The sequence below is a fragment of the Ambystoma mexicanum genome, chromosome 3p (genome assembly GCF_040938575.1).
Source record: "Ambystoma mexicanum isolate Mex_15411 chromosome 3p, UKY_AmexF1_1, whole genome shotgun sequence".
Lineage (NCBI taxonomy): Eukaryota > Metazoa > Chordata > Amphibia > Caudata > Ambystomatidae > Ambystoma > Ambystoma mexicanum.
This window is the reverse complement of record NC_090925.1, coordinates 546,461,291-546,488,252: the sequence shown is the minus strand read 5'-3', so window position 1 is coordinate 546,488,252 and position 26,962 is coordinate 546,461,291. Positions and strand designations below refer to the sequence as shown.

At 47.9% G+C, this 26,962-nt stretch overlaps 1 protein-coding gene across 2 annotated transcripts in view; it reads left to right on the top strand.

Moving 5' to 3' along the window:
- The window catches only part of STAU1 (staufen double-stranded RNA binding protein 1), a 1,155,286-nt gene that overhangs the window by 898,652 nt on the left and 229,672 nt on the right, over positions 1 to 26,962 (top strand). For both annotated transcript variants that reach the window (XM_069651277.1, XM_069651276.1), the window contains one exon: positions 38 to 160. In XM_069651277.1, the coding sequence (XP_069507378.1) occupies positions 38 to 160 (123 nt within the window). The remainder of the gene's footprint in view (positions 1 to 37; positions 161 to 26,962) is intronic.

Genomic DNA, 26,962 nt, shown 5'->3' with positions numbered 1-26,962 from the left:
GTGCTTTTGTTTAAGCTGATTTGTTCTTTTTCTTCAGGTTGAATACAAAGACTTTCCCAAAAACAACAAAAATGAATTTGTTTCTCTTATAAACTGTTCATCTCAGCCACCACTGATAAGCCACGGGATTGGGAAGGATGTGGAATCATGCCATGATATGGTAAAACGTAGTTAAAGTCTTGTCTTGCATTGAGGTAGAATAACTGCCTGTTTGATCACCTTGTCATTCATACCAATAGAAAGCACATGAAAAACATCCAGTTTTCAAACATTCGATTTGCAAGAAAGCTTTTAGCATACTAGACCATCCTCTGTTCTGGTATTGGTTTGCTAACTAAGCTGTATCTCAAGCAAACTGAAGATGTTGGTAAAGTTTCTATTTTCAATGTTTATAGATGTTTCTCTTTTAACCTCATCTCTTTTTTTTGTCACTGTCTACTTCTATAATCTTGCTAAAATTGCATGTTTTGCAGAGCATATATATTGTTCATTCTGATAAACTGCATATGATGAATTGTGTGACACTTCCTTTGGTCATTGATGTGCTATAAGGTCTAGACAGTTAAGGCCTTAATCCATGCTCTGTACTCTAGCAAAATAATGCACAGCCCCTTTATGTTTTTGATACTGTCAGTCTGAAAGACAGGGACACCCTTTTTAAGGATCAAGAATGTAATACCTGTTACTGTTATTTCTATGTAAGAAATGGATCAGTCCTATAAGGGTTTGTGATCGAACCAGAATTAAGGACGCAATTATTTGTTTTGACAGTTCTATCCTCTCACTGCCTTGACTGAACCTGATGGGATTTTCCTACATTGATCAGTTCTTGAAACTCAATAACATGTTTCATTAGAAGAGTCTGGTATTTTGGTATTTCAGTTCTAGGGAGATGGTTTTGATTATCTCATGGATGTGGTTTTAAACTGCAATTTTATTGGACTATATGATTTTGTACCTTGATACAATTGATCATAGAGAATAAATACGAATTGTATTAATTACCGGTAACAATATCCCTTTTGGAAAAATACAATATTTATTAATATAAACTATTGAAGGGTATATCACAGACACCTGCCTTGTAGGTCAACAAAATGTGTTTGCAAAGCTATATGGTTTGTTAGTAATGATCTGTAGCTAGCGCACTACAAAATGTTGAACTGTTTTAATTATTGACGTTTGTAAAAAATTAACTGGTGTACATACCAACCATTATTTTGCAATATGGTGGTTTGATTAAATTGAATACACCACATTCCCCTTTTGCCTGTACTGTTGCTGGTGAGAAGCAATCATAGTATGGTAGATCATGGTCTCTTCGGAATGATTGCTGTGTCAGAATCAAGGCCTTTTGATTTGTAAAGCGAGACAAGGACAGACCCGGTAGCAAACAATATTTCAATGGATTGCTTTTCTCCTGCTGATTCCTCATCAGATAGATATCCCTTCCAGCGTCAGCTGCTCGGAAAACTTTTCGACAGGGGGCGAAGTGCACCTCAACTCAGCCGTGGATCCATCTTGACTCGATGCAGCGGTCATCGTACTTATACTACATCACTACAGCCCCATACCTCAGATCCTTTTTCCTGCGCGCTCCACACACTGCTTACTTGAACAACTCTTGTTGGAGAACCTTTTTGGCCATAAAGAATTTCGGCAATTCTAATGAGATTTCACAGAAATGTCCGCTTCCAAGATTTCGGACTTCAAACGTGCAAGGACTGTAACTCGAAGATGTATATTATGGACCCACACAGTGTCAGCATGTGGTGCCACAGTGTCGGTCAGGTCACGGAGGATTGCGTTTCTTGCTTCAAGATGAACCCGAAATCACTTTGGGACAGGGCTGCAAAACACAGTCGGTCGGCACCCTTCTATGTTCACGGCTCGCTCGTCGGAGCTTAATACAGAAGGGCACACCCCTGAAAAGGATAACCGGCACTGGAAGAAAATTAAGAAAACATCACATTCCCAGAGCCATTCTTTGTTGTTCTACCACAAAAAGAAACGCTGTCATCGTCACAAGTACAACTTTTTCCAAAGGCCACGGTAAGTGGTCATCGGGCCCAACATCTAAGACAGAGTGGGAGGCCTTTAAAGAGCAGATGCTTGATGTTAAAGGCAGCTGCAGGTACGGCTCATGCCTCAATGCAGCAGGCCTCAGCATCTTCAGCGGCGTCTGGTGATTCTGCCCCCAATCAGTCGGCGTTGCCACCTGTTGGCAAAACGGTCACCTCATCGAAGCAGTTATCGGCACCGTCAGGCATGGGTCCATCGCCACCGGTCCCGATCAGCATTTTTAGACAAAGAAAAATAAACATTTTCGATGATGACAGTACCATTCTGTCTCATCAGCAGATGGAGGCTTTGGGAGTACGGATTTGACCAGGCCGATTTACTCGCTTTGGCAGGCTAGGCTAGCTTTGGGATGCAAGTGGGTTGGACACTTCTCCCGACTTAGAAATTCAACAATCCAATCTCTATGGACATGCAAATGCCCAGTGCCGCTTCACAGTGGACAGGGTGGTAGATGCCATGGTTTTGGGCACTCCAGCCAACCCCCTTTCAGGCTGTGCACTCAATGACATTCTTGACCAAGGACCCCCAACAGAGAGGGACCTTCCCTTCAACATAGCCGTTGCTGACCCTGTTGTGGCCTTGTGGCAAAAACCTTGTTCAACCCCCTCCTGGGAATTCAGAATTCACAAAGAAATGTATGCTGGCAAGGGGGGGATGCAGCTTTCCTCTCATCCCATCTGACTCTGGAGGGCCTGGCTGTCCAAGCTGCCATGGTTAATACTAGACCGTCCACATCCAATCTCTCTACTGATGGGGAGGGTAAAAAGTCTGACACCCTTGCGAAGAACGTTTTCGCATCGGGCAGTATGGCCTGGACGGCTGTAAATGCTTCCTGCCCCTTTGCAAAATATACTTCGAGGGGATTGGGTCCTCCGACGTATTCCATATCTATGACAGTAATCACCACAGCTGTGCTGCTTTGGAAAATCTTTCTGCGTCGATGGCGTCGATACGCCATCCTCGAGGACCTCCTCCGACGGCACCAGATGTTATAAGTAGGACGCACGATGCCCGTAGCCTCAGTTCCATTTTTTCTGCGAACGTGTTCGCTTCGGAGATCTCGGTGCACCTCGACTCTTTGGAGTTTCTGTTCTTTCGGTTCTTCGAACCTGTTAGTTTTGTGAAATTGTTATCGAAATGTCTTCCTCTTCTTCCACCCCGCGTCCGGGCTTCAAGAAGTGTGGGGACTGCGGGCCCAAGATGTCGGTGACGGACTTGCACGACGCCTGCCTCTGGTGCCTCGGGGAGGCCCACGACATGGATGATTGTGTCGACTACCTGTCGCTTACGTCCAAGGCCTTGCGGGAACGTAAGAAGAAGCTGTCGGTCGGTGAGGTGTCCAAGCCCCAGAAGGCGAGGTCCACTGGGCTTTCGACGGACGATTCGAGGGGCGACTCTCCACATCGTAGTCGTAAGTCTAGGGGGTCTCGGTCCCGGAGTGGGTCCCGCCCCTCCTCTGCCTCTTCGAGGCACTCCCAGAAGCACCGTCATCGGTCGCCTTCCCCGTCCTCATCCGAGGAATCCGCCCATCGGCGGGTCGCTTATCCCACCAAGCATGCGACGTCAGAGGAATGGGCTTCCTTCGGTAAGAAAATGCTAGTGATTCTTGAATCGCAGGGCACTGGTCCATCCGCGCCTCCGAGTGGGGTCGGTCGTGATCGGTCGAGAGACACCGCTCGTACACCTTTGGGCTCGGGTGGTCGGCACGATTCGCGGGAAAGGTCCCGCTCGGACAAGGGGAATCATTCTCGTCATGCTCGTTCCAGGTGCCGGTGCTCGACGCGCTTGAGACCCCGTGCACCTGAGAAGTCTTTGAAGAAGACATCGACGCCTGTGGCGCCAAGGTCGTCGATGGACTCTCTCGAGGCTCCGCCTCCGAGGAGGTCGTCGACATCATCGGCGCCCAGGCTGTCGAAGGACACGCTTGGGGCTCCGCCCTCGAGGCCTGTGTCGATGCTGTCGGCACCGCGCTCGACGTCAACGCGCTCGACGCCTTTCGAGGCTGTCTTGTCGGAGGTACCCCGTGGCACGGTGGAACCCCCTAGAAAGGCTCTGGCCAAGGTCAAGCATGGCTTTGTTCCCCATTCTGTGCCCTTTTACCGCCATCTTGAGTACATTTCGGAGGTGGATGAGGGCTCTGATGATGGCATGGTTCCTGATACGGTGCCTGATGAGATTCTCTCGGGGCATAGCCAGATTGAGACTCTGCGTCAGTCCCTGCACGACGCCAGTGGTCTGGACACCTCTCCGGAGGTGAAGTTTTCTAGGCCGTAGCCTGGCACTCATGCCGACTCCTCGTACCGGCACCTTATGTCTAGGATCACCGAGTACTTGGGGTGGTCTGCTCCCCCAGGGGATTTTCTTCAGGATGACCTTACGGATATCCTCGATCTAGGTCCACCAACTGACCCGGTACTGCCGTTCCATATGGCTCTACAGAGGAAGGTGGCAGCGGCTTGGACTGCTCCGGAGAGTCTCCCGGCAATGGGCAAGTCTTTGCCGCGAAAATACCGCCCAGGCAGTAGCTACCCCTGCTACTTGACCAAGCACCCCACTCCGGAGAGTTTGGTGGTACAGACGGCTACGGCCCCAGCAAAGCAGGCGTCGTATCCTACCATCCCTCCTGATAGGGACGACAAGCGTTTTGATGGTTGGGCGAAGAAAGTGTTTTCTTCAGGGGGTATGGCGCTTCAGGCGGCCAACTCCGTATGTGCCTTGTCTCGTTTCACGCACACTCTATGGAACTGTTTCCTTAGCGGCTGAACATATTCCCGAAGGGGACGAATGGGATGGTTTCCTCGCTATGGTCCAGGATGGCAAGGATGCCATGTGTGAGGCCGTTCAGTCGGGTTTGGACATGGCAGATTGCGTCAGCCGGTCCATGGCGGCGAGCACCGTAATACGCAGGTTTGCGTGGTTGCGGAAGTCGGGATTTGCTCCTGATGTGCAAGCCCGGCTCCTCAACGTGCCCTTTGATGGTGAACATCTTTTTGGCAGCAAGGTTGACAAGAGCCTTGAGAGGTTGCAGACCTCAAAAGCTGCAGCGAAGTCGTTGAGCGCTGCAGTTCGCCAACCTCCGCCTTTTTGTCCTAGGGGACAGCAAGGGAGGGGAGGTTCCTTTCGTTATTACTCCTCCTTTGGTAAAGCGAAGGGAGCTGCAAGTCAAAGGGGCAAACGTAGGAGGTGGAAAACAAGATACTGCCGCAGCCGCTTCAGCTCAGTCCAGAGGCCCATGCTTCTCTGGTTGGGGGAAGGCTGGTGCAGCATCTTGTAGAGTGGCATGCCATTACTTCAGATGTGTGGCTCCTGGTGATCATAGCCCACGGTTACTGTCTTCCTTTCCGGCAGAGGCCTCACGACAATCCACCAGGGACTTTCTCTTTGAAGAGTCCGGATCCGCTCCTTGCGCAGGAAATTCAATCCGTGCTGGAGAAAGGTGCCATAGAACTGGTGCCTGTAGCAGAGAGGAACAAGGGATGGTATTCCCCTTATTTTTTGATTTCGAAGAAAGACTGGGGATTGAGACCCATCACGAAGTTGCGCGGTTTGAACAAACTCCTCAGGAAGGACAAGTTCAAGATGGTTACTCTCTCTCAAGTCCTCCAGGCCCTTCAACTTCAGGACTGGTTGGTGTCTCTCGACCTCAAGGATGCTTATTTTCATGTACCGATCCATCCCAAGCACAAGAAGTACCTGAGGTTCGGGTCCTGCTGTTCGGATTGACCTCCGCCCCGAGGGTTTTCACCAAGCTCATGGTGGTGGTGGCATTGTATCTCAGGAATGGGCGGATTCACGTCTACCCCTACCTGGACGATTGGTTGATAAGGGTGCGCTCTCCTGAGCAAGTCCTGGATCATCTGTCCGTCACCTGCCGCTCCCTTCACAGGCTGGGCTTCTCCCTCAATTTAAAGAAGTCCCACTTGACGCCAACTCAGCAGCTCCAGTACATCGGAGCAGTGCTCGACACTTCCCTGGGGCAGTGTTTACCTCCCCAGGTGAGGGCTCACCACATTCAGCAGATGGTGCACAAGTTTCAACATGCTCAGAGTCTCCCAGCGTTGGAGTTCTTGAGGTTGCTCGGCCTCATGGCATCCTGCATTCTTCTGGTGCCCGAGGCCAGGTTGCGGATGAGATCTCTGCAATGGGCTCTCAAGCTCCAGTGGTCGCAGTCCTCTGGCAAGATGTCGGACCCCGTTCAGGTGCCGCCCTCGGTCACCCAGGACCTTCTGTGGTGGTCGTTGAAGGCAATCTGATGAGGGGTGCTCTGTTTTGGCTACCCTGGCCGGAGTTGACGATCGTGACGGACGCATCCCTCACGGGATGGGGGGCTCATGCCAACGAGCTGACAGTCAGCGGACGTTGGTCTCCGTCGGAGTCCAGACTCCACATCAATCTGTTAGAGCTGAGAGCCATCAGGCTGGCCCTGAAGGCTTTTCTGCTGACTGTACGAGGGAAGAATGTCCTGATTCTGACGGAAAACACAGTGGCCATGCACTACCTCAACAAAAAGGGGGGGGCAGGGTCACTTCCTCTGTGCAGGGAGGCGATGCAGCTCTGGTTCTGGTCCATCCAGCAGGAAATTTTCGATCTCGGCAGTTTATCTGGCCGGAGACGAAAACGAGACGGCGGACGCTCTGAGCAGGCAGAGCGCGATCTCTCACGAGTGGGAGTTGGCTCAGGAGATTCTCCTGGAGATCTTCGCTCTTTGGGGGACCCCTCAAGTGGATCTCTTCGCCTCCAGTGTCAACCGGAAGTGCGAAAGGTTTTGCTCATGGGAATTTCCTCCAAGAGGAGCCTTAGGAGACTTGTTCGTGGTGGAGTGGTCCTTCCCACTGCTGTATGCGTTTCCTCCAGTCCCCGTCATCCCGCAGGTGCTGAAGAGGTTACGGAGGTTCGGTTCCCGGATGATCCTCATTGCTCTGGCATGGGCACAGAGGACATGGTACCCGGGTCTTCTCGACTTGTCCATCTGTCCTCCACGTCGTCTTCCCTACCGAGACGATCTGCTCTCACGGGAGGGGGGTCGGGCTCTCCATCCAGAGGTCAGATCCCTCAACCTTCACGCTTGGCTTCTGAAAGTTTGAGGTATAAGGATTGGGACCTCCCTAAAGACGTGATGGAGGTGTTGCTTTCGGCCAGAAGGCCCGCAACAAAGTCCCTGTACCGTTGCCGTTGGAGAAAGTTCTGCGACTGGTGCAGGTTTTTGAATGTGGATCCTTTTTCATGTGACATTCCTGTGGTTCTGTCTTTTTTGCTTTCTTTAGCCCACAGGGGCTTGCAAGTGGGTACCATTAAAGGTTACCTGGCGGCACTGTCCATCTTTACGCGCTTGTCTAAGGAGTGTTCTTATTTTAAAATTCCTTTGATTTCTCAGTTTCTGAAAGGGCTCACTAATGTGTTCCCTCTGTCACCTTTCCTGGTGCCTGGTTGGGATTTGAACCTTGTTCTTAAGTTTCTAATGGGTGCTCCATTTGAGCCTTTACATTCTTGTCCTTTGAGACTGTTAACCCTTAAAACTGTATTTTTAGTTGCGGTCACTTCCGCTCGCAGAGTGAGTGAGTTACAGGCACTTTCAGTTAAGCCACCCTTCACTGTGTTTCATAAGGACAGGGTTGTCCTTAGAGTTCGTCCTTCCTTTCTTCCGAAGGTGGTGTCGGAATTTCATTTAAGCCAGAAGGTTATTCTTCCGGCATTTTATCCTCCTCCACATCCTAGTAAGGAAGAGGAGAGGCTCCATAGGCGGGATCCTAGGAGAGCTTTAAGCTTCTACATTTCTGGCATGTCCCGGTTCAGAGTGGACAATCGGCTCTTTATTGGTTACGCTGGAAGGCGTTTGGGACAAGCTGTTACTAAGCAGACTTTGTCTAGATGGATCATCTTGGCAATCTCTGAATGTTACCGCTTGGCGGGTAAGGACCCTCCGGTAGGCCTGCAGGCCCATTCCACTAGGGGTATGGCTGCCTCTACTGCCCTGCAGAGGGGTGTTCCTATTCGTAACATCTGTGATGCAGCCACTTGGGCTTCGGTCCATACTTTTGTACGTCACTACGCCCTTGATTCTATCCATGGGCAGGATCTGGCCTTTGGCAAGGCGGTCCTTTACTCTGCAATTTGATTGGGCATTCTAAATTTGTATATTCTAAATTCTGTTCCCACCTCCTTACGTTGGTACTGCTTTGGGAGTCTGTCATAGATATGGAATACGTCGGAGGACCCAATCCCCTCGAAGAACAAGTTACTCTCTTACCTGGTAACGTTCTTTCGATGGGATGGTCCGACGACGTATTCCATATCGATCCCTCCCTGCCTACCCTGCTACAGAATTTCTTATGCGATTACAGCTTACGTTTCCGCAAGGCTTTCTGTGGTCATACTGGCAGAAGATTGGTGCCACATGTTCTGGGGAAAAAACTACAACTGAGGCTATGGGCGTCGTGCGTCCTACTTTTAACATCTGGTGCCGTCGGAGGAGGTCCTCGAGGACGGCGTATCAACGTCATTGACGCAGGATGCAGACGCCGAAAGATTTTCCGAAGCAGCACAGCTGTGGTGATTACTGTCATAGATATGGAATACGTCGTCGGACCATCCCATCGAAAGAACGTTACCAGGTAAGAGAGTAACTTGTTCTTTTGGTCTTTGGAAGACAATCAAGGAAGTTTCAGAGCATATTCCCGAAGTAGAAATGCGGACGGATTCTTGTGGATTGTGGGTGATGGAAAGGAGGTGGCACGCCAGTCTTTGCAAGCAGGCCTGGATGTAGCCTACTGCGTCGGAAGAGCAATGGTATCGGCTACATTTCTGAGGAGGCAGGCGCACCTGCACAATTCAGGTATCTCGCATAAAATGTCCAGACAAAGCTTTTGGAGATTCCCTTTGATGTTTGATGGCGAGAACCTGTTTGGCCCTAGGACTGATGAGACCCTGGAAACTTGTAAAGACTTGGAGCTAGCTGCAAAGTCACTGGGCCTAGCTGTGCAACAGCTGGCTAAAGTTTTCTTCAGCTTTGCATCCAGAGGGCAGAGGTACAGAAGGTACTTCCGGTTTGGAAGTAAGGCACAGCACCAGCAACACAGGCAAGGGCCGAGGCGTTTCCTGTGCTCTGGCAGGAGCAGAGTGGCCTCTAGGGGCTAGCAGGCTACGGCGTCAGTGGCTGGGGCAGCTCTGCCCTCAAAGCCGCTTTGAGTTCTCCCCCATGTTAACCCGATTGGAGGAAGGGATCTGCATCTGTGAATCCGCTGCCTCCGTAGGGAGTATTCCACAATTGACTTGGCAAGCTCCATGTGGAAGGTACACTTAACCTCCCCTGCACATTGGTGGGGATTATGATGACACTTGTAGTTTTGGAGGCTTCTAAGTACTACGCGCCCTTTAACAAACACGCTTCCCTTCATTTTTTCATTATTTAGCTGATTGACAGAAGTGCCTGAACCTGAATGGTGGCTTTTGATCCCTGGACTTACTGCCCTCTCTGGCACCGTTTGATAACTGTAGAGTCAATCCTTGGGTGAAAGGTATTTCTCAACTTCCCTAACACTTTTGGTTTGGTGAAAGATGTTTTCCATGATGCATATCCTGATTAAGCTTTCTCTTTATTCCATAGGCGTTACCGGGCGGTACCCTTTCGTGCTGTACAACATTTTACTCCTTTTCAAAAAGTGTGCCCTGTGGTGTATAGACACACTGGCAAGGTTGAGAAACTTTTTGTTTACTTTCGATCTAGTTATAATTACTGCAAATTGAAAACCTTTATGACGTGTTTTAGCTAGCTGCTAATATTTTCTTTTTCTTGTGGTTTTCAGATATTTAGAGGGTGTTTCCCTGATTATGGGGGCATTTAGGCCCCGAAACGTGTAGGATCTTAAAACACCCTTGTCATTTTCTATTGCCACATAAATGATTTGATTTTGACAAACAGTATTGTCTTTGATTTTATTGAATTACTTATTTTTTTTAAAAATGAAAAGCGATGGTGTCTACATGGCTCTTAAATGTGAAACATTGTGTTCTTTTTTTTTTTTTTTTACAACTTTTTTTTTCTTTTTCGGTTGCCATTGTGGAGTGAACAGACAAGTGTGACATACCCGACGAAAGTCATTCACTTAGCGATGCAGTACATAGAAAACCCCACAGCATGCAGCCTCTCCACCACAACCTCCCCAGGTCTGACGGGAAGTGACTGGCGAGCCCCATCGTCACTAGCAATTCTGTAGGAACAGTCTTGGTAGTAGCGGCTTGTGCGTTTGTGTCTCGATCATACTCCAAAACTGGGGCCCAAACTTGTGTAAACTGGTATAGTAGGCCCTCCTTGGCAGCCATGACTTTCTCAGCCACCATAATGTCCCAGATTTTGACCCACCATAGGGATAGTGATGGAGTTTTCCAGGTTCGGGCTATCGTGATTCTCCCTGCCAGGAGTAGCCGAGTGATAAGTTAGACCGTCGCCCCCAGACCTTGGGTAGACCCCCTGAACTGGTGTAACCAGCAGGATCACCTCTGGCCTTTTTGGGAGTTTAATCTGGGTGATGGCCTCACTTGGAGATTACCTCTTCCCAAAAGGTTTGAGCCCGGAGGCAGTCCCACCACATGTGCAAGTAGGTACCTAGCGCCCACATTTACCCCAACACTGAGGGTCCAACGAGTTTTGGATGCATTGGAGCCACACCCGGGTAGTACCAGCGAAGAAGCAATTTAAGAGAAGATTCCTTATTCGTTGCACAGCTCGAAGAGGAGTAGCTTCTCGTCGAAATGTCCACCCAAGTTTGATCCTCGATCGGGTGGCCGAGGTCAGTTTCCCAATGAGTCGTATATGTAGGACTGAGGGGGTCAGCATGTCGTCTTGTAGAAGACTATGTAACTTGGAAGTGTTCCCCCAGTCAGGCCCTCTTGCAAGGTAAGCTCAATGGGACCGAGGTTACGTGTGGCCCTTTGCAGAATCAATGGGTGCATATGGAAATATGTCTGTCTTGGCCAGATGAAATATCCCCTTGCAGCTCTCAAATGTACGTGGCTGACTGTCTTCAAACAGCTATGACAGAGTTTGCAACCCTCCCTGAGACCAGTTTCTGAAGTTTGCAGGGTGGGTGCAGCCCTGGGGTGTAGGCCGGATTATGGAAAATTGGGGTGTTTGGACCTTTCCCACTAGGGTTTCCCTTCGATTTCACCTCCCAGTCCCATATTGACACAGTAGATTTTGTGAAGGAGAGTATGCCAGGCTAGTGGTGTTGTGCAGTTTGGGGGATATGCAGTAGGGAACGAAGGTGGAGTGGCAACCTTGACTCCACAGGGGAGAGCCAAGCGTGAAAACACACCATTTGTGCTGGCAAGTAATATTTGCGCAAGTTTGGAACGCCCAACCCATCTAGACGAGCATTGCCCATTACTCGCTTGAAGCGGGACGCAGAGTGCAGTCTCCTGCAGTCTTTCCATTATTTTGCTTCTTGAGAGGAGGAGCTGAACCACAGTGATTGCACCCAAATACTGAGGCACAATGCGAAGTGCAGACCACAGTGAAGTCTCCTGCAGTCTGCTTGCGGGCTCTGTGCAGTTGTGTCCGGTGGACGCACAGAACACATCAATATGCAGAAAATGCGCAGGCAGATTCGCTTGCTCAACCTGACGTCCGCAAATAACAAGGTGAGCAGGGATAACACCGGGGAAGACTAGGTTGAAAAATTAACTTGCCCATAAATGTTACTGGAAGAGGTGGCGGGGCTGGGAGGTGGCCCAGTGCTGAATTACCTTGCAAAAAACAAGGCTTTCAAAAGGAAACATAGCATCAGACAAACTATCCAAACATGCTAGGAAATCACAAGCTCGAACACCTCCCCCTAATTCCACCCCATCGTCGGCTATCTTCTCCTGTGGTCAGATCTGACATCATAAGGTGCTCACCGACGGTGGTGCCTGCCCCACCACTACATGTCTGTGAGCCCCAAATAGAATAAGGTAACATGGGCGTTGCAGGTAAGAGCCAGGAGTCCCCACCCCCCCCCCCCAAATACATAGAGCTGACTAAAGCCTCATCAACAGGCACGAGTGTGAGTGGTTGCAATCATTCGTAGGAGCAGCTCACCAGCATTGTGCATACCAGTCAAAGAAGATGGCTTAAAGTTGAACACTCGAACCAAAGTGTATGAAGAATACGTCAAACACGCCAAACACGTTGGGCAACGGCTGTGTATGGACAGATCATACGCTGAAAAGCATCTGTGTTCACATGATTTGAGCACACAGCAAACACTGACTGAACCATGCGTGTCAATGGCTGAAACATCCCAAAAAGGCAATTTTAAGTGTCCATCGGACATATTCTTCAACTAGCCCTCTGATTGGGTGTTATTGGATGAGGAAACACTGCTAGCAGTAGCAAACACTTACCACAAAAACACAATACACTCAAAGGGTCCTGAGGCTGAATCAGAAGCAGAATTTGGAAACGATCAGACAAGAACCGTGGAAGGTCAAATTAACATCAGTAAGGGCCGAGAACTAAAAATGCCCAAAGGGGGACGGGCCATCTTGCGTCCACTAACACCATTGATATCATCGAACGAACAAACCGGAATTACATAGCAGAAAAGATGTGTGCTTGTACATTCGAGACCTATCCAGAGCAACACTTATAGAAGATCGTCGTCTGGTTCAATCTTCAGATGCAGTAAGCTTGGAGTTGGACTTGGAAAACACAAAATTACTACCGGATATTGTCTCACCTGGAGAACAGTCAACAAAGAGGAAGGTTTGCGAAATGCATTGAGTCAACAGCTGGGCCTAATGTTGCCATGAACAACGGGGACACTTCAGGCAAGTTAAACAGGTCGAATGGCCCTGGCAATACCGACCATAGCCATTCACAAAAGAGGAGCCTTGCTCGCAGCAGTCAGATTCTGATTCAGACTCCTACTCCCAATCTAAACAGCACCATGGTCCCAAGTGTCAGGTACCCGAAAATAACAGCAGACACAGGCGAGGAGGCAGAATCTCGACTGCTGTCGATCAATCTGCATTCCAACTACAATGTACTATAATGTCGGCACTCCATCACTCTTGCCCCTTTTATGAAATTATACGAGGCAATAATTGATTCATACAAAGATCAAGCTACTTTATTAGCAATGGCTCACACAAAGCTGATCTATATTGTGTTGTTGCCGCTCTAGGAAAACGTCTAGACAGAGAAGGCACCTCTGAATCTTTGCTGCAAAACTGTTGTGTGAGCATATGGCCGAAATAGGAGCGAACAGAAAATTGCAGCAGGAAGTTGCTAGAGAAATTCTGAAATGGGGCAAAGAGCCCCTCAAAAATCTATCCCGAGCACCAGCCGAATACAAAGACGTACAAAACAGAAAGAGTACAATATCTAGTCTGGAAAGTCAATGGCTCCCTGAAGAAATCAAAGGGACTGTACCAGTGCCACTTGAGACGGAACTAGGAAAACTAGTTGAAATTGTGCTTAGTCCAGCTGCTACTCGCAACGTGTTGACAGAGCCCAAGGACGATGGTGAACTACACGAGGACAAATCATCGAACAGGGAACCACGTACAACTGGACATCATTAAAACAATTGACTACACTTCTAATGAGGATGAGATCTTAAACGGGCAAAATTATGAAATCTTCTTCTCCAAAAAGAGGAGAAAGAATGGCCAAGAATAAAGTTTCTGATATTCAAAATAATAAAGGCAGAAAATCGAAAAATCTACCATTAAAGAAAGCCCTTAAATCCAATAACACGCGTGGATTTATCTGAAACCTCCAAGGAGCGGGAGATATCATCGAAGGTTGTTGAACAACGCCGGCAAAAGCAAATAAAGGAAACCAACATCTGCTAAAAAAGAAATCCACAACGTGAAACGTTTCCACTTGAAATATCAAGTGCGCAAAATGCATCTATTGAAAATGTCACAGAGCAGGACGTGACGGAGAACTTGTTCCAGATCTACTAGAACCTTCTGTATATAGTTTTGGAGATCATGACTTAATTCCCACAGAGGAAAATCGGACAGAAAAGGAAAATGCAACAGAGACAAATTTGAATGATACTCACTTAAGAAACAAAATGGCGCAGAGTATTAACGGTAAACCAAAAACAATCAGGTGGGAACCACCTGGTAGACTCTGGTGCTCACATGTTGCTCTTTTGGGAGCTAAATTCCTTATTCACTTCAGATAGGTCTTCGTTATTCTTTTTAGAGGTTGAATAGATTTCAATTTTTTTCAACGATTATTGTAATTCTCCACAAGTGCTTGTTGAAAATAAATTTACAATCCTAGTATTCTAAATTAATATAAAATGTGTTTTATTCAAATGATTTGTTGAGGCGTAAAGAAGACTCAATGGTCTGTTATGAACATGATATTGCCAATGCATTTCGGTGTCTAGCACCATCTTCAGGGCTTAGCGTACATATTCTGATTGAACATGTGTCCTATCTCCTTGACGGGGATGTCAGAGGTCTGCCTGAATGCCGTGAACCTCCGTTCACAAAGTATTAATGGTGTCACAACGAAGGAAACAGAGGCCTTTCTAACATTAGAAGAGAAACTAAACCTACTAATTAATAGAATGGCTATTCAAAGCCAGTCTAATGTAATGCTAGAAACATCAAATCTTAAACATGCGACAGAAAAGGAAACGGGTCAGACCTTAAACTCTACTGAAGTAGACTGAAATGGGGACATATGGTTCCAAGGAGGTTCAGAATGGCTCAATGAAAAATCTCATAAATCCGTCCACAAGGATGTGTAATATCTCGAAAAAACAAGCACTCAAACAACTCAAATGAACCGAGTATAAATTCCAAGCCAAATAGGTTTACCAGCCCTGAAGATTCTGATGGCAGGTACGCCAAGTTATATCTGGAAAGAATATTTCAAGCAAATGATGACCTAAAAATGGATCGCACAAACATCCTCAATTTGCTCCACCACATTCCTGCCTTAGGATCAATTGAATCTAGTGACATCCAGGCGGTTTACTTTCCTATACCATCTAAATATGAATCTGTATGCATGCAGATTGCCTCAAAGTTAATTTCTCAACTACTACTAAGTTCTGCAAACCAACTATGGCCACTGGGCTTTGATATAAGCGGCTGTCTACAGCAACCTCAGAAATTGGAATCATGTGATCAAAAGAAGTCACAAGGGCAACATTTGCAGAAAAGTAGTAAGCAAACAAGTATTGATGAGGCACTTCCATCAATGCCAATATGTCAACCCGATCCAACAAGCAAAATTCTTGATGAAACTGAAGGTGTTGCCAAAAACGTTATGCAAGTAACATTGTAGACACAACAAGCAGCAGTCCGAACCATCCTTATACAAAATAACATCAGAAAATCAACTTTCGAGAGGTCAAACTGGGACTGGGTGGCCGGAAATTTAAACACAACACAGAAGAGATAGAATGAGGTTCCCCTCGAGAAAGAGTGTCATAATTGGCTCCTGGAACATGAGGGGATTCAGTCACCTCTTCAATACTAATCGTTGCCAACTCCACTAATATGATCTACTCTGTTTTCAGGAAACTTGGTTGACAGAAGCTCCAATAGCTGAAGGCTACAACCTATTTGTAAATCCAGCCCGTAAAAGCCAAAAATTACAACAGTCTTCCAGCCTCCTAACCCTGGTTAACTAAATTCTGGGTTTTTGTTACGCTCACCTGGTCTCTGCGGAGGCATTGGGGCACAGTTGCAGCCCTGCCCGGGATGAGGTTGCTCTGGTCCGACTTCGCCCTCTGCGCTTATGTGGTGACTGATGGTAATAGGTGTTGCTGCTCGGGACTGCTCCTCCGTGGAGAATAGGGGCGTGAGTATGCCAGCTTGTGCGCCTGATCCCCTTCCAGACACCTTCTCCCAAACTGTGGTACCCGTGGGATGCGCTGTCCTTGAAAAGCTCACCTGTTGATTAGTTTTGGCAAGCACTCCGTCCTGCTGCTTCTGGCCGGGGCACTTGTATGATCTGGACCGAGTTCCTACACTGGTCCCTGGTAGTCCAGTCCTGCTGCGACTAAGCCACTATACTTCAGGTAAGTGTTCCTGTTTGCCTTTCCTCGTCTGTTTGTTGTATTGTAAAGTTTATCGTCTTGTATTGCTGTCCGTTCCACTTTTGATGTTTGCTCTTTTGTTTTCTTCCCTTGCAGGTGATGTTGCCGGCCCGGCAGAAGCTGCAGAGCTCGAGGCGGCAGCCGGAGGGAATGAGGAACGAAGCTGCAGCTGTACAGTAGCTGGTAAGTTGTTAACTAGGGGGCGTGCAGGGTTCAAATGCGGCGTGGCCCTAGGACGGATGTTCTAACCTTGTCTGTCTTCTTCTTCACAGGGTCCGAGTTTGTGGATGCGGTGCTGCGGCATCGGGATCAAGATCACTGGATGTCTGGAGATGAGTCTGCAGATGAAGCGATGAAGCACCGGTTTCCTGGAGGTGAGTAGGCAGGAGAACGCCTGGTTTCAAAGGTAAGTGAACTGGTCCAAGCGGCGGTGAGCGTCATGTTGCATGCGAGTGCACAGTAACGCTAAGCACCGGCCTTAAGGATGGAGCAGCTTATATAGCTGAGCTTCTGAAGACACACCCACCAGGTTCAGCCTGCCTGCCACACCCGATGAGTCAACCCATGAAGACCAGGCTTAGGGAGCCACACCCGATGAGTCAGCACATGAGGATATTCTCTGGAATATAGGCTTTCAGCTCCTGGAAAGTTCTTGTAAAAGAAAATCACTCCTGCACTGAAATAAAGTAAAAGCACTCCTTCACTGCAATAAAGTGTTCCTGCTCACATCTCTATAGGAGCCTGGCGCCAGGACTGAGTTCAGCCAGGGCCCCTGTATTTATGGGTCCAAAATGGACATAAGTGAGTCAAGTGACCCATTGCCCCCATCAGTAGATGGTGTGGTTTCTGTGTGTTCTGGGGCCTGTGGCCATGACAGTTTGACAATATCACCTGCACTTAATCCCAATCTGAATATTCACATTTTGACTCTTAAATCCACATGTCAGACATTGGGAAGCAAAGAAGTGACAATCCTATTCAACACTTATTGGAATCCTGTGGACTGGAAAAAAGTATGCTTCGTCACCATGATGATGAGGGAAATAGATGAATGTTTCATTAAAAATAATAAACCCATGATAATATTCTGTGGTGACTTCAATGTCAAATGCACAAGTTATGAAAAAACATGCAATGCACAGAGCAAGATAACCCCATGCAATGCACAGAGCAAGATAACCCGACAGTCAGCTGAGAAGAAATCAAGGGTGCAATCTTGTATGAAGGAAATTAAAGAACGCAACATTCATATGCTTAATGGCAATACTACCAGAGACACTCCAGCAGCTCCTACTTGGAGCAACGGTCAGTCAAGTTCCACAATTGACTACTTTGTTATTACCAATTGACTAATTTTCCTGCTTAGCCATGGCTGAAGCCCTGCTGGAGCCTCTTTGCGCTAAAAGTCAGACACTGGGCAGAAGCTGTTATGGCAGTGCCTACGTATGGCTTTGCCTGGACCTGGCCGGATTCTCCAGTAGAGCGTAGTGCCGACACGCGTCTCACCCTGCAAATGGATTGTGTCGTCCCACGTATTCCTCATCTTTGATCATTATCTTTCCAGCTTCAGCTGCTTCAGAAAATATTTTTCTCGACCGAGGGCGCTGTGCGGTAGCGTCAATGGCTCGATGTCCCTCGAGGGCCTCCGTCCGATTGTCGGGGTCATCTGCAGCATATGTAGCACGCGCATCGCCCGTTGGCTTCAGTTCCATTTTTCTGATGTAGCTTTTGCTTCGAGAGAAATTACGGCGCGCTTCGGTTCTTTAAAGAAAAAACCTAGTCATCACCATCGACATCGACGCCCAAGACAGGTTTTAAGAAATGCCAGGATTGTGGGTAGAAGATGTCAATCACCGACCCCCACCGTGTTTGCCTGTGGTGCCTCGGCAGGGAGCATCGTACGAGGGAGTGTAAATCTTGTCAGGTGATAACTGACAAGGCTCTGAGAGCGTAGTGGTAAATTGGCGGTGGGTATAATTCCTAAGTCCCATTCTGTTCTAAAGAAACATCTGATGAGTCGAGAGATTCTCCTCGTCAACAAAACATCAAGGAAATCTCGATTGAGAAGTCGTTCATGTAACTCTTCATCTTCCTCCAAGAAGTAGAAGAAAAGACGCATAGGTCTCCTTACTCCTCACCCGAGAGAATCTCATGTCCAACGAAATCCGACTACCCAGCAAAATGTGAAGAGTTTTGGAGGGAAATGATGAAATCAAGGGAGAAGCCCCTACCCCCTTGAAAGAACGGAAGAAAGACCATGTCTTGGTTGCTCTGCAAAAAGACAAACTGGAGTCTAAGGGAAAACCCTGTGCACCCTCGATTCCGGGACGCAAGCCTGATGAGGCCTTGAAAGAATGAAAGTGTCGAGGACCTAGACAAGTCGAGAGTCAAGCCCTTCGAGGGCTTTATCAAAGACAACTTTGACGAAAACAAGATCGCTTCCATCGAGGCCCTCGACGTTGGAACCTTCGACACCCATATCGAAGCCATCAACGCTTAAAACGAAAACTTTTTTCTGAGCCATTGAAGGCAACACAAGAGAAATCTTATTAACCTGCCACACAAATATTTCTTCACATCTATTTCTTCAATTTATGAAGAACCTGAACCATTTAGCGATGATCAAACACCTTTTGGCATTCAATATGGCACTCCAAATGTGCCAGATTAATTTATTTCAGAGGAATCTAGGCTTAAAGATCTGTATGAAAAACTACAATCAGCCAGTGGGCTAGATGCATCTGAGCTGGAATTTGGGAAGTCAGATCCTGCAGATCATTAATTGTCTGTATGAGTGAAGTAGTGGAATATTTGGGATGCAGTAGACCTGCTCCTCCTTTTCAACAAGATGACTTAATGGACATATTAGACAAAGGTCCACAGAGGGATCACATTTTGCCCTTCCGTATTGCTTTACAAAAAAGGGTTACAACAAATTGGGAAACCCCAGATTCTATTTCTGCGGTTAATAAGAGCTTTCCCAACAGAAATGTAGGCCATCCAGCAGTGACCCAGACTACTTTATCAAGCACCCGACTCCGGAACGTTTGTTGATCCAGGCAGTCACGCCCACAAAACAATTTGCTTACCCTACCGTTCCTACAGACTGGGATGATAAAGGGGTGGACTCTTGGGCACGGAAAGTATTTACTGCCAGTAGCATGGCTTTGAAATCCGCAAATGCCACTTGTGCCTTGTCTACATTTTTGTTCATCCTGACCACATCCCCGAAGGAGGAAGAGGGAGATGGCTTCCTGGCTATCAAGGATGGTAAGGAGGCATGTGTGAGCGACTCCAGTCAGGTCTGGATACTGCAGATAGTATTAGCAGATCCATGGCAACTAGTACCGTGCTACAGAGATTTGCGTGGTTGAGGAAGTCTGGATTTGCACCGGATGTGCAATCTAAATTACTCAATATGCCTTTTGACGGCTCAAGACTGTTCAGTAGCAATGCTGATGAAAAAGTCTGGAAAGGCTACAGACCCCAAGAGCGGCTGCTGAATCTTAGTGCCATTATTAGACAGCCTCAACATTCCTACTCTGGTACATCATGTTGAAGGGGTAAATCAACATTCTACTCCCCAATTGGAGAGCGAGAGGACAAGCTAGTCATGGAGGACAAAGAAGATTCCCTCGTGGTGGACGAGGGAGAGGTGCTAAATCAGCTCAAGCAGCGGCAGCTTTGCCCTCGCCCGCTGCTTCAGCCACCTCAAAACCTCTTGGAGGCCTTAATCCACAAGACCCCAGGGGGATGCAGGTGCTCAAGCATCTGAAAGAGTGGCGAGCCATTTACTTCAGATGCTTGAGCACTGGAAACGGTAGCCCAGGATTACTGCCTTCCTTTTTCTAAAAAGAAAAAAGGCCTCCGGATCATCCACCAGGGAACAGCTCATTTTAAATTCCAGATCCGCCCCTTATGCAGGACATTTTGATCCTGCTAGAGAAAGGTGCGATAGAACCAGTACTTGCAGCAGAGAGGAACAAGGGTTAGTACTCCCCGTATTTTCTAATCCTTAAAAAGGACAGAGGATCGAGATCCATCTTGGACTTGAACAAGTTCAAGATGGTTACCCTTTCTCAGATCCTTCAGGCCCTCCAACTCCAAGACTGGATGGTGTCATTAGACCTTCAGAATGCTTACTTTCATGTGCCTATTCGTCATTAGCACAGTTGGCAGTTTTCATTATCAATCTAGAGTTCTGCCATTTGGGCTAACCTCTGCTGCAAGGGTTGTCGCCAAGTTGATGCCGGTGGTGGCAGAGAGTCTCAGGAGAGGTGGGATTCACGTCTACCCCTATCTGGACAATTAGCTGATCAGGGCTTGTTCTCCCCAACAGACCCTGGATCATCTCAGCATGACTTGCCACTTTCTCCACTAACTGGGCTTCTCCCTCAATTACAAGAAGTCGAACATGCCATCTCAAAGTCTCCAATGTATTGGAGCAGTCCTGGATGCCTCCTGGAAAAGCCTTGCCCCAGAGGTGAGGGCTCCTCACATTCTGCAGATGGTCACCAAATGTCAGAGTGACCAGAGTCTTCCGGCCTTTGATTTTTTTTTTTTTTTTTTTTAAAGTTGTTCGGCCTCATGACATCGTGCATTTTCCTGGTCCCAGAGGTTCATCTGAGAATGAGATCCCTGCAATGGGCTCCCAGGACTCAATGGTCCCAATTCTCAGGCAAAATGTCAGACCTACTTCAGGTTCCAAACAGGGTCTTCTTTGGTGGGACTGCGAGGAACTGTCATGATGCCTGCCTCCAAGGAGCCAAACCAGGCCCGGCACCCTCAGAGACAGACACCATGCATTCAAGAGAAGTCCCAGCAGCCCCAGATGGGGGCCCTTTGGACTCAGTCCTGGTGCCGTTGGTGTCAGGCTCATAGGGGACATCAGTCCTGGCACCATCGGCGCCAGGCTCATACAGAAGTAGGTTGGGAGTAGTGCTTGGTGTAAACTTACCTGTGCAGACCATGCTGCAACTTCCAAGACTGGAAGGAACTATTTTTCTAGGGACTACTTGATCTCTAGGGTGTGACCGGTGGAGGAATACATATTTCTGGGGGAAGAATGCATACCTGGAACTACTTGAAAGGCTATTTAAGCCACACCCAGGCAGCAGACCACGCTTTGCGTTGTTCTGCACTTAGCAGCTGGACGCTCACCGTGCCTGCTCCTGCCTTGGTCCTCCATCACGCCTGCCAGCATCCTGGAAACACCTAAAGAAGAAAAGGGAAGAGAACAGGTGAAAACAAGAACCTTACCTGATACATCTGCACTCCAGTTCTGCACGCCGACGATCCTGCAAAGAAGGCAAACATTTTAAACGCGCATTGCGTCGTGCTCAGCACGCTGCATTTCACTCACCTGCACGTGGCGTTTTCGAGTCCTGCGACGTCCATCCGGAGCTTCCACCGCCATCCAGCACCTATTGGAAGGAAGGAGAAAGAGAGGTGAGAAGGGAAACACGAATCTAAGTAGAACTTACCTGTGGTTCAATTCCCTCTCCGCCTTCGGGTTTGTGCCATACTGTCGGCATCTCAGCACCCCGGCCCCTAAGGGGAAAAGAAACAGACATTGTATTAGTGAGAGCATGTGAGAACATTAGCAGTACGCTCACTCAAGACTTACCCATTTGCAAGAGAGACACAGCAGCTCTTTTCGGGTCGGCGCCTTACCTCCGGCATTGCCGTACCCCGGCCCCTATGGGGAAAAAGACATTGGACATTAAAGGAGATACTTAAAACTGCCAAGGAATCTCTCATCGGAATTCTTAGCAGAATTTGGCTTCATCCAAATCGCCTGCAGCCCGGAATCTTCTCCAGTACCTGCGAAAGAAAAGAACAGATGAGTGAATATAAACCCAAACTTGCCATAAACATTTGCGGTACGACGGGAATGGACAAACTAGTTTAAACTCATCAATCCAGTGAAGTAACTGGAATCACAACGCGCCCCTGCATCAGAAGCAGGATGGAGAGCTTGTCATTTTGGTCCCTAAGGTGAGTCTTCGCAGGGAATCCCAAAAGGGTTTCACGGAGGGAGAGCAGGGAAGTGGGAGGTCGGAACATCACCCGCAGACTATTAACCCTTCCTTTTCACACACAGTGGGATATTCCTCTGAGCCAGAAAAGCCAGGTCGGGGAATCCAGTCCAGTCCGTCTTCCGGGTCTTACGCATCTCTGCAGAAGAGGTCACAGCAGTCCCAGCCATGCCCGCGCCTCCGTGGGAGCCAGGTGAGCGTTACAGAACGCGAAGCCTACCCATAATTTCCCACCCAGGCGCCATGGAGACTTCCGAGACAGACCAACTGGCCCAATTATTGGGGGAATTACGGGCAGAAGTGCATGCCGCCCGCCAGGAAACTAACGCCCTTAGAAGGGAACTAATCTTATCCAAAGAACAAACTGATGATTTGGCTAAACAGCTTTTGCAGAGTTAGGCAGGACAAACGCCTTTGCCCGGCTCCGGGATGAATTCCACTCCAATGGTTTCAACCAACCCGGTGCAAATTAACCTGCAAGGAAATATGCCTCTGGACCCCCCTGAGCGTTTTATTGGGGATCCCAAGAAATACGCCGTTTTCATGAATCAATGTCGTTTACATTTCATATGCAGACCTGGGGCCTTCCCTAATGACCAAACCAAGGTGGCTTTTGTGCTATCTTATCTCAGCGGCAGTGCTGCCGATTGGTCGATTCCGTTGGTAAATCAAGACGACCCAATCCTTCAGGACTTTCAAGGCTTCCAGGCAAGCATGGAAAGATTATTCGCTCGACACGCTCAGGGTGAGGCCTTGGATAACGAACTTCTGTCCTTGCGGCAAGGAAACCAAGATCTCCTATCTTATATAGCCACATTTAACAGATTGGTCGTAGAGACTGGGTGGCCTGAGAATAAAAGAATTACATTATTCCACCGAGGTCTGCGTGGAGAACTAAAAGACGTTCTTGCTCAAATAGTGAACCCGCCTCAACTCTGCGCAGAATACATTGACTTAGTGGTCCAACTTGATCATAGACTCCAGAATAGAAAAGCGGATCGGTCCAGATTTGAAACCCGAGTTCTGATCAAAACCCACACAAGCCCGAAGGGTACCGACGCTTCAGAGCCAATGCAAATTGGGGGAGTTAAAGGACCACTAACTCAGAACGAGAAAGAAGAAGGCAAAAACAATTATGTCTTTACTGTGGAGCTTCTGGACACTTCCTGCGGGATTGCCCGGTAAAACCACCTAAGAAGGTGGTTGGAGCAACAGACAGTAATCTTCGAGAACCTGATTTGGGAAACGACCAAGCCCGACAAGCGTAGAGGTCCGCTTGCCGAGCGTGAAGACAGACTCTTTGACCTCGCATTTCATCATGCCTATGGTCCTCATAGATCCAAAACAGCCTCAACGGTTGCACGGAATAAAAGCCTACCTCGACAGTGGGGCTGTTGGAAATTATGTTGACCTTGAATTGGCTTCCAGGATTGGTCTCCCTCTCCGTCCAAAAACCACCAAGGATGTCATTACCACGGTTGATGGAACCGAAATTGCCTCCGGGCCGGTAACACACTCTACCACGGAAATGACACTGGTTGGCCAAGATGGCCATCGGGAAACCATAGTGTTTGACGTAATCAAGGCTCCACAATTTCAGGTAATCTTAGGGATCCCTTGGTTAGAAACGCATAATCCTCGAATTGACTGGCGAGCAAAGAGCATAACCTTCCCTGATTGTGCACAAAAGTGTTATCCAGGAAATCCACAGATGGGTCTAGCCTCAGTAACCTCCACAACAGTACCATTAGCTTTTGAGTATCAAGACTTTCAAGGCGTCTTCCAAAAGGAACAGGCCAACACCTTACCTCCTCACCGGCCATATGATTGTCAGATCGACCTGGGACCCAATGCTCAACTGCCTTGTAATAGAATCTATGCCCTTACTGAACCAGAGAACCTTCATTTGCGACAGTATTTGGATCAGTACCTTGCCAATGGTTTTATTCGCCCGTCAAAGTCACCTGCTTCCTCAGCTCTATTCTTCGTACCGAAAAAAGAAGGCAACCTTAGAACTTGCATTGACTACCGTGCCTTAAATCAGATAACGGTCCAGAATCGTTATCCTCTGCCCTCGATCCCTGAGCTCCTTGACCAGGTAAAAGATGCTTGTATCTATACTAAGTTAGATTTAAGGGGAGCTTACCACCTGGTGCGCGTCAGAGAAGGCGACGAATTGAAAACTGCCTTCCGCACCAAATATGGACTCTTTGAGTACCAGGTAATGCCTTTCGGGTTGTGCAACGCACCTGCTGCATTTCAATATTTTATGAATGCCGTTTTTCGAGAACTCATCAATGTTTGTGTCATTGTATATATTGACGACATCATGGTGTACTCCTCCTCGGAATCCGATCACCGAAAACATGTTAGAACTGTCTTGGAGAAACTGCGCCAGCACAAACTGTTTGCAAAACTTGAAAAATGCCTTTTTCATGTTACGGAAGTTGAGTTTCTCGGATTCGTCCTAACACCTAAAGGAGTCCGAATGGACTCACGGAAAGTGGATGCGATCCTCAAATGGCTGTCTCCTAGTTCTGTGAAAGGAGTTCAAAGTATGGTAGGTTTTGCCAATTTTTACAGAAGGTTTATCCCGGAATTTTCTCGAGTGGTTCAACCCATCGCTACGAAAAAACAGACGCTTCGAGTGGTCTAAGGAGGCAGAACAAGCCTTTCAGGAACTAAAAACCAAATTCACCTCCGCACCTGTGTTAAAACATCCTCGCCCGGACCTCCCCTACGTTGTGGAAACCGACTCTTCTAGTTTAGCCATGGGGGCTGTCCTTTCTCAAAGGGATCCAGTTTCAAATCAACCCGTAGCCTTTTGGTCCAGGAAATTCTCGGCTCCTGAAGTGAACTACGGAATCACAGACAAGGAACTGTTGGCTATTAAGTCAGCTTTCAAAGCTTGGCGTCACTACCTGCTCGGCGCAAGACACACCATTACAGTGATTACAGATCACAGGAACTTGCAATACTTGAAAACGGCCAAAGCTCAATCTTCTCGTCAACTACGTTGGGCTCTGTTCATTGCAGAATTTGACTTTATAATCACATATCGCCCGGGTTGCAAGAATGGCAAGGCAGACGCTCTATCTCGAATTGGAATAGGTGACATTGCCTCAAGTCTAGAGCCAGTTCCGATTATTCCCGAACAGAGGATTTTGGGTGTAATCTCTTCTCAAACTATTGAGGATGTTCAAGGTAGAGTTAAATTGCTTTTCGACGCTACAGCTTTACAAGAATGGAGCCAGAAAGGCTCAAACTATTCCATTAATAATGATTTACCCTATTTCCAAGGGTGGTTATTTCTGCCTCACAAGGAATTGCAAGAACTCGTTATAGCACATTATCATGATACACTAATGGAGGACACCCGGGCATCGCTAAAACAGAGGAAAAGATCAAACGGCATTTCTGGTGGCCATCCTGGCGAAAGGATATTAAATCCTTTGTGATGACCTGCGGAGTGTGCACCCAAAATAAAAGTCAGAAGCAAAAACCAGCCGGTCCTTTACGGCCCCTGGACATCCCTCCGGCACCGTGGCACACCTTATCGATGGACTTTATAACTGACCTGCCTTCTAGTCATGGGTATAATACTATCCTGGTGATTGTAGACCTCTTCTCCAAGATGGCTCATTTTATCCCATTGAAGGGGTTGCCTTCAGCCCCCACCTTAGCAAAGGAATTTCTTGAAAATGTTGTTCGTTTACATGGCTTCCCATCCACATTGGTTTCTGATCGGGGAAGTCAATTTATTTCTCATTTCTGGAAAAGGTATTGCCAAATGGCCCAAGTTGATGTGCGATTATCCACCAGCCACCATCCTCAAACCGATGGTCAAACCGAAAGAACAAACCAGACCCTGGAACAGTATCTGCGGTGTATGTTACCTCAATCTGAGGGTAATTGGAAGGACATTCTATGGATTGCCGAGTACGCGTACAACAATTCTGTGCATTCTGGAACGGGTCAGACTCCTTTCTATACCCTATTCGGCCATCATCCCAGGACTTCTGACCTTGAATCCCCTCAAAGCCTTGAAATGCCCGCTGTGGATCATTTTCATGCCACAATAACCCAAGCCTTCAAGGAAGCAAAGACTCATTTACAACAAGCCAAAGAAAGGTACAAGGAAAATGCTGATTTACATCGAAGTAAAGTACCTCCTTACAAAGTAGGAGACCAAGTGTGGCTTGCAACTAGACATTTACCGCTTTAAAGGTCCACGCACTTTTAACCCAAGATATATAGGGCCTTATCCAATCAAAGCTATCATTAACCCGGTAGCCTTCAAACTCGATCTGCCACCTAATATGCGAATCCATCCCGTTTTTCACGTATCACTGTTGAAACCAGTACCACCCGGAACCAGGTTATGCAAACCACCAGAACCAATTCCAATAGATGGGGAATTGGAATTCGAAGTTAAGGACATATTGGATTCTAAGATGTCCAAGTCAAAACTCTTTTATCTGATTGATTGGAAAGGATATGGACCTCAGGAAAGATCTTGGGAACCAAGTGAGAATGTACATGCACCTCGACTAATATGGAATTTTCACCGGAAGTTCCCAAATAAACCGAGGCCTCCAGGTTGGACACCCTTGGGAGGGGCCTTGGGGGGGAGGTACTGTCATGATGCCTGCCTCCAAGGAGCCAAACCAGGCCCGGTACCCTCAGAGACAGACACCATGCATTCAAGGGAAGTCCCAGCAGCCCCAGATGGGGGCCCTTTGGACTCAGTCCTGGCGCCGTTGGCGTCAGGCTCATAGGGGATGGCGCCAG